This window comes from Syzygium oleosum, unplaced genomic scaffold (assembly GCF_021117445.2).
Source record: "Syzygium oleosum isolate NSW1041296 unplaced genomic scaffold, Sole_v2.1 Sole_v2.28, whole genome shotgun sequence".
In the NCBI taxonomy this organism is placed as follows: Eukaryota; Viridiplantae; Streptophyta; class Magnoliopsida; order Myrtales; family Myrtaceae; genus Syzygium; species Syzygium oleosum.
In genome coordinates, this window is record NW_026607512.1 from 322,519 (window position 1) to 330,210 (window position 7,692).

The window sequence follows — 7,692 nt, forward strand, 5'->3', positions numbered from 1 at the left end:
TCTGAGGTTCGTTCCGTGTCGAAGGATATCGTGGGGGGTTCCTTCGCCAGCGCACGGCAACGTGGGAGGGCGACATTATCATGATTCATCTCATCTGGAGGAAAATGAACCCGCGAAAGCGACGGCCACTTACCCCCCCCCCCCCCCCCGCCAACTTTCATGTCACTTCTTCTCTTCTGGTCTGGTGCTGCTCGAACGTGGCGAGGGAGATGGAAAGTGATCTCTTGAATGGAACAGGTTCCGCCTCATCAAACCCGGAATGAATCTCCAAAGATATGCAGTGATGGCTTACGTCCAACACCAACTGATATCCGCTTTGATTTGTTTCTGGCCATCAAGTAGCCAAATTTCTTTCAAGAACCCACCCCACCTCCAAAGTGAGAGGACATTAATGCTACTCGGGTTGGGTTTGCACCGCATGTTGACAAAGGCACGTTGAAACCAAAGCTTCCAATATCTCCACCAACCAAGAAACTGGTAAAGATTTCTCAAGAGGGGTGAACAGAGAGACACGCTGTTGAAATCAAAGAGGTGGGGTTACGTGCATCCTCGGATCACACAGATGGGTGGGAGATGGGCCCCAGAAATGAAGTGGGAGGATTAAAAGTTTGAAGCTCCCGATCCAGCCCCCCACCTCCAAAGTATCAGGGGGGACATTGGATTTGGATGGAAACGGGGAGTGTCTTTTGGTTTGTAGCATCCGCGTGTGGGGACCAACTCAAACCCTGATGGTATGTCACGCTCACGCTCACGCTTCACTGCTTACCACCATATATTAAAATCCTGATAGGCTCGCTTCAGTATCTTGCAGCCCCGTGGACACCTTCTCTTCCCTTCCTTGCGTTTGGTGTTGTGTGGAGTGACTGGCGAGTTGCTCGGAACCATCATCGACCGCAGCCTCTGCCGCCAGTTGGCATCTCTCCTCCTCGTTCCTTTCGCACGCAGATGCTGGAGGAATACAGAGGCCATCAAGGAAGATCGACGTTGACCGGGACGAGGGTTTTAGCAAACCTAGCAGCTGCTTCCATGTGAGTTGCTTCGTGTTCTTGAGATGTCGCGACCCATCTTCACGCCTTGATCAAGATGTTCTCGTCCTTTTTCTTTCCCTAGTGCTCTTGATTTAATTTTCTTGGCTCATGAGGCTGTGCAGGCCTGACCATGAGTTTGTGGAGCTGGTGTGGGAAAATGGCGGGATTGTGATGAGAGGAAGCACTCCGCCAAGCAGATGCGTCGTCTCCAGCCGGTCTAATGACGGCAAAGTGGCTTACAATGCTCCTGACTCAGGCACTCGTGTGAAAAATCCCTTCCCTGGTGACTTCTATATTCGGGGCGTTGCACACCACAATGGCATGGACTCTTCTGCTCAAGGCAATGCTCATGATGATGATGTAGTAACTTCTCCTGATGATAAGAATCGGACATATGTGGTGGACGCTGCTTCCAAACATGGAGATGCAGATCATCCAGTGTCATCAAGAAACGAGTCCTTGTTCATCAGGAAATCCTCTCACCCTACCAAGACTTGCGACGACGGTCACCGTTGGCCGTATCAGTCTCCCATGCAGCAAGGCCAAGATTCGACTCGGTTCGTGGGATCAGGATTATGTCGAAACCCCCATATGTGGTCGGTCAATCACTACTCGTCCAAGGCGATGGTGTTGAGGGAGTCAAATTCTCTCCGCAAGCCCAAAAACACGAACTTTTCCCTCTTCTTACGGCCGCCTGTCGTCCTCAGGGCTAAGAATAGAGAGACGACCGAATTGCCAATGAGATTACCAACCGTTGAAGATCTCCCCCGCGCGGAGACAAAAACTGACAAGAGAGCAGGCATCGGAGATGCCCGAGAGGCGCCATTGACTGAGCCGGCAGCGGCTTTTGGAAGACGAGCGGATTTAGCGGATGATAAGGCGAAGCCGATGTTCACGGATGATAAGACTTCAGGAAACGCTTTTCCTGATGAACACTCTATAGTCCTTGGCGTAAAAGACAATTCCCTTAGAAACAGAAAATCTAAAGATCAATGCCGGGATCCGTCGTCGACCATAGCAGCGACGGCTATAGATAAAACAATGCCCGGTGAGCGACGACCTTGTGACCCGACACCGGTTGCATCTTCTTCTGTGTGCTCGCGAGAAGCCTCCAACTATCCAGTAGGTACATTGAAGAGGAAGCACGAAGACTCCGAATCGATATATCCAGGTGATGTAAGTGACGCAACTGGAATTCTCTCTCCTTCATGCGTGTTTCTCCGACCATCCCACACAACTTATGTGACCGTGATATTCAATTGCCATTTTGCTGCAGGATGAGGATGATGATGATGAAACAGAAGAGGTGAAGCGAAAAGTACGGACTCGAAGCAGAGCAACAATTCACAATCTATCAGAAAGAGTAGGTACCCTGAACGCATAGAATTAATAGAGCAAACCAATAAGTGATCTAACCGTCGCATGTTATAACAGAGACGCAGAGACAGAATCAATAAGAGATTGCGTGCCTTGCAGGAACTTCTGCCAAATTGTGACAAGGTTGGTATTAATTTCGATTCAGATGAATAAAATAAAGCAACCTACCACATGATCCCCCTGCATAACAAAGGAACTGTAACTCTTTACCAATACTCGATGATCACTGTGCACGTCTTCCTTCCAGCTCATTCTTTCTTTCTCTGAAAATAAGGTGAATAAAGCTTCGGTTCTGGATGAGGTGATCGAGTATCTAAAGACCCTTCAGCATCAATTACAGGTAAAAAGGAATTCTTCTGACGCTGCATGCTAATGCATTAGAAATAACACGAGCAACAATATATCCTGAACCTGTAACTTGATGCAGATTATGTCGACTAGGTCGCCGGTTTTCATGTCTCCGATGATGTTACCCACAGGCGTACATAATATGCACACACCGCATATGAGTCAATTCCCACTAGGAATGGGTATGAGAATAGGCGCAGGAGCCGATTGCAGCACATTTCAGTTCCCAATCCCGCCTATCTCTGGAGCCCCCACTTTGCCTCGAAGTAATGGAACCGGCATACCTATGTTTGGAGTCCACCCAATTCCATATTTGCCTTTCATTCCGACCCTAACACGACCAGTTTCAGCTGCGGATGTTTCTGGAACAACCACTGCAGTTGAACACGGGGAATCTGCAGCCCGATCTGGCAATTGCGATGTAATCCAGAACAAGGAATTCTGAGAAGCTGGAGGTCATATCGTGCGTGCCAGTAAATACTTGTTTAATAGGCATTTACCCTGTGGACAATGTCTTAATTCCCTCTGAGCAACATTGTACATGCGGGAAATAAGAGGTCTCTCAAAAGCAAGACTCTGCCAATTTTGTTCCCAATGAGGATGCCTACTTTGAAGTATGGCGGAGGGGAGAATTTAAAAAAAGTAGCATTGACAAACATTCTTTTTCCAAAATGATCATTCACCACTTGTGCATTATACTGGACTGCAAAAAATGGAGCTGTCTACTGGTTTGCTTGTTTAACGGTCTGACAGAAGGAAAACTTTCATGTAAACAATAGCTCTTCCCGAAAAGGAAAACAATCAAAAGCTACAGATCTTTGCTATACATCTTCATAATGGAGCTGCATACGGTACATTGCTCAAGACACATCCAAGTTGCCTCATATACATGAAGGTACATTATCAGAGAAACTGTATATCATATTACACCGTTCCACATTTCAAGTTACTATCGAATGTCAGACCAAATGCATTGCGCTAAAGAGAATAATTACAAAAATCTCAGGTCACCATCAAGTGAGCTGAAACATCTTGCAAATTTATCATTGATGAAATCTCTGTAAGCATTCGTGCTAAGCAGCTTCAGCTTCAAACTTTGAATATTTATGTTCCTCCTCACTTGCTCGAGGTGCACCATCGTGCCCAAGTTCCTCGGATGCACCAACTGCAAGTTTTAGATTTGAAAAGGCATCACTTAGAGAGGCCGCAGATTCCAATTCCTCTGCTTCTTTTGCAGCATTATCTATCTGATCACCTATCTGAGAGTGTTCTTTCCCAACTTCCAACTCTAACTTCCTAAACTCATCGGCGACATCCTCATCCTCAAATCTGCCAGATGATGTTGATTCTGTGAGCAGGAAAGAAGACGAGTCAGAAAAGCAAAACTTGAAAAGACACAGACCATAAGTGGGAAAAGGGATATCATATACCTAGAGCCCTTTCAACTTGCTTCTGGAAATCAATGCTCTCATCAATTTCTTCCAGACAAAGTTCAACTTCCCCTACACTGATCTTGTTTTCCTTAATTGCCCGAGCTCCAATCTGGATCGCTTCTGAAACCTATAATCAGCTATTACAAGTTAGTATTTTTAGAATCACCTAAATATTAAGGAAGCAGGATGATCTGCATATATCCTCGATATTAGTCAATGGTTCGGCATCACCTAAATATTCAGATACCTTTTTTGTAGATTCAGCATCAGAAATAATCTGAAGAACTTCCTCCACTCTGTTCAAGAGTGTTGCACATTTTTCTCTGCTCTCAGAGGCCAGCTTCAACTCCCTTGCATACCTGAGCGCAACTTTCTTGTTTCCAGCTTTCAGAGAAGCAGCAGCTAAACTTCTGGTCCTGCAAATAGATATCAGAAAACAACATTAAGTTACAGAAACATTAACGAGTTACACATAGAGCAAGCTCCTATAACAGGAATGCAAATGAAAAATGTTCCCGTTCCATGTATTTAAATGATGCCAGTCACGCATCAGTTCAGATACTTAAATTTTACTCCAACATTTACTTGGTGAGCATGAAAATATATGAGATTATTCAACAATCAACTAGACACAATACAGGAGTAATTACTTCTCATAGCGTCGATCAATCAAGTCGAGTTGTTGTTGAAGCTTTTCCGTCGTCCAAATTAAGTGCAAAACGTCATGATCTAGACTTGTGATAGTGGAAACTGCAGCGGCCGTAAGAGAAACTTTAACACCCTGCAAAGTGGAAACTCATAAAATATAATTAACCCTGCAAGAAGCGCGACATCAAAATAACAATCATTTGAGATAACAATTCTTCCTTCTTGTCTTTGTTGATCAAAACTCAGACACCGGCAAGGTAGCTTGTAGTGAAGGTATTTAAAAGATTAAAGGCCGACTTGATAAGAAATAACAGAATTTCCCTTCATTTGTACCTTAAAAAACTAAATTCAATGTTGGTACCTCTATAGACTTTATGGATGGTACCGAGACAACAACATATCCTGTTCTACCCTCTAAAAAGTTCAGTAATTAACCATGCCAAGGGCTATCAGGGAAACACAATCAGTAATGGTAGAGAAATAAAAAAGATAAGACATAGAATACCTCTATATGTTCCTTCTTGTGAATCGACAAGTATTGTGCTTTTCTGCATCCTGACAAATAGCTCAAAATGATAGATTCTTCATCAGGTCCTCCACAAATCTCCCCGAACCTTCTCCTTGTTACAATGCATGAAGATGTCCAACTGCTCTCAGATAAGACATTGACAACTTCGCATGCTTTCTCCTAGAAAAATGAGATAACCAGCACGTGACATATTTGAGATTCCGTCACAAGATCGCTTTATGAAGACCACTGCCTATTCTGTAGTTGTCAGGTGAAAGTAACTAATAGCAGATTCAGGTTCTTGTGGATTATGAAAAACAAATAAAGGTAAATAAATATCGATCTACAGTATAAATCCCTTTACAAAGAAAAGATGTAACTGAATACACTCCAAAGCAAAAAAACCTCCCCTCCGCTCCATCCCGCAAAATGCAATTTCAACAAGACAGATCTCATAGACCAAAACTGTGCTTAAGGTTTTTTAAAAGTGGCTATCAACATACACACCTTGAGGAGAGCTGCAAGAATGACACTATCTTCCAGTACTGCTTCGCTACTCGACGGTCTAACCACCAAAAGTCTTACTTTCCTCAAAATCTGGGAAAGCCGTCCGCTACTTGGGTCTCCAAGATCAGCTTTTCGGAGAATATCACCTTCATCATACATCAAAGACTGAAAAATGAAGAATAAAGACAACCCACAAGCTCACGGGGACAAGTAGTTAGTAACTCTATCCCAAAAAAATTACAAAAGGCGCACCGCAGAAGATGCAGGAACCAATGCTAAATCTACTAAAGCGAAGCAAAACCGCGTAATTGCCCCCAGCATCTGGGCCACAACACACTAAGTATCGAGCATAATTTCACTAAAGCAACTCAATGCCTAATAAGTCCCAGCAAAACTAGAATACTTGCATCGGAAATTTCCCAAATTGGTTCGGCAATTCCATAAACTATTCGATTGATGGCTCGGAGTAGCACGATACCAAACCGATAGCCGACGTTCACGAAAGCCATATCATGGAGCACCATAGCTATGCCACAAAGCAAACCATCACCACTAAGCTTACCAGAACATGATCGATGCACAGAGGAGTCAAACCGCCGCGGTTAAACCATTCCTTCGTCACCTTGAACAAACAAAGGGACGCATCAATTCCAGTCCAGCAATTCCAGCCCCCCCCCCCCCCCCCAACCAAAAGAGAGAAAACCCACATGGAGGAGCATCGCAAGATGCGATTTTTCCCCCAAAACTAGACAACCCAATAGACGTAATCGAAACGAAACCTGAGAAGGGTCGACGATGAGGAGGCCGAAGCGGCGAGCGATCCGGAGAATCAAGTCCCTCCAGAACCGGTACCTGGGCTCCCAGTCGGACCTCTGGCCGCTGAAGGCCTTGAACCGCGCCGCCGCCACCACTTCATCGTCCCAGTCGGGGACTTCCCCGCGTATGAATTGGGCGAGGGAGTCGCCGCCGCCATCCATCTTCTGGTTCGATCGACGGAGCTCCCGCACGATCCGCAGGGCGCAGCGTCGCCGTCTCGCGTGCGCTCGTTTGATCTCAAAGGCAATTCATTTGAATAAAAGGAAAAGAATCAAAACAACACTTTATGTTTCAAATTAAAAAATTCACATATTGTACGGAATGAAAGTTCAACCTACTCTTTTTTTTTTTTTGGTCAAAAGAAGTTCAACCTATTTCAATTTTTTTTAAAAATAGGCTACTTGTTATTCAAATATAAATTATAATAAAATTTAATAAAACATGTAATAATGTTTGATTTTACGGTTTGATTTACTTTCGAAATAGTTGACACCCAAGCCATATCGGTTTATAGCGATTCTCTAGTTGCACGGCTTAATGAGTTTTATATCTAAACTTGAGTTGATATTCCATATCATCCTATTGCTTATTTGTCGCCGCGACATCATAACGAATAAAGCATCATTGTAGTAAATAAAAAGCAATAGAGGAAAAAAGTTGTTAAACGAACTTATAAGGAATTGAAATCTAGCGACAAAATTAGTTGACTTTTCTTTTATCTTGAACCTAGATATTATGAAACCGATCGCCATGTCTTTTCTTTTATTAAATGTGCTTGTTTTTTTTTTATTTCGCCATGTCGCGGAAGCAAAGACACCGTTCAACAATTTTTAACGGTTGTTTTGGAACCGTAGAAGCAAAGATGATATGTTGAACGCCGTCTTTTCTTTATTAAATGTGGTTGTTTTTTGTTTCGCCACGTTGCGGAAGCAAAAACAGTATATTCAACAGTTTTTAACGGTTGTTTTGGATTTTGGATCGTAGAAGCAAAGACGATATGTTCTAACGGATTTTTAACGATTGTTTT

The 7,692-nt window shown here is 43.7% G+C and overlaps 2 protein-coding genes across 3 annotated transcripts; one reads left to right on the forward strand and one right to left on the reverse strand.

Moving 5' to 3' along the window:
• Nucleotides 1–285: 285 nt before the first annotated feature.
• LOC115680687 (transcription factor PHYTOCHROME INTERACTING FACTOR-LIKE 15-like) lies at nt 286–3,579 on the forward strand. 2 transcript variants are annotated; one of them, XM_056303632.1, is made up of 7 exons: nt 286–731; nt 802–1,028; nt 1,151–2,204; nt 2,305–2,391; nt 2,463–2,528; nt 2,680–2,745; nt 2,833–3,579. In XM_056303632.1, the coding sequence occupies exons 1-7, from the start codon at nt 729–731 to the stop codon at nt 3,196–3,198; spliced, it is 1,869 nt and encodes a 622-aa protein (XP_056159607.1). In that variant the 5' UTR covers nt 286–728; the 3' UTR covers nt 3,199–3,579. The 2 variants fall into 2 exon arrangements, with proteins under 2 accessions (XP_056159607.1, XP_056159608.1); XM_056303633.1 differs by having other exon boundaries at nt 812–1,028.
• LOC115680688 (uncharacterized) lies at nt 3,548–6,923 on the reverse strand. Its single transcript, XM_030604506.2, has 8 exons — nt 6,629–6,923; nt 6,412–6,471; nt 5,850–6,014; nt 5,340–5,522; nt 4,837–4,967; nt 4,434–4,602; nt 4,184–4,313; nt 3,548–4,101 (listed from the first exon to the last, which is right to left on the reverse strand). Exons 1-8 carry the CDS (start codon nt 6,824–6,826, stop codon nt 3,827–3,829), a joined length of 1,311 nt encoding a protein of 436 aa, XP_030460366.1. The 5' UTR covers nt 6,827–6,923; the 3' UTR covers nt 3,548–3,826.
• Between the last annotated feature and the right edge of the window lie 769 nt (nt 6,924–7,692).

Bases quoted from the DNA above. Each gene is read 5' to 3' on its own strand.
- LOC115680687 (XM_056303632.1), top strand. The intron at 1,029-1,150 runs GTGAGTTGCTTC...GAGGCTGTGCAG, and splicing joins AACCTAGCAGCTGCTTCCAT to GCCTGACCATGAGTTTGTGG. The intron at 2,529-2,679 runs GTTGGTATTAAT...TCTGAAAATAAG, and splicing joins TTCTGCCAAATTGTGACAAG to GTGAATAAAGCTTCGGTTCT.
- LOC115680688 (XM_030604506.2), bottom strand. From the start codon at position 6,826: ATGGATGGCGGCGGCGACTCCCTCGCCCAATTCATACGCGGGGAAGTC. The intron at 6,015-6,411 runs GTAAGCTTAGTG...TTCATTTTTCAG, and splicing joins TGTGCATCGATCATGTTCTG to TCTTTGATGTATGATGAAGG. The intron at 4,968-5,339 runs GTATTCTATGTC...TCCACTTTGCAG, and splicing joins ACAAGAAGGAACATATAGAG to GGTGTTAAAGTTTCTCTTAC.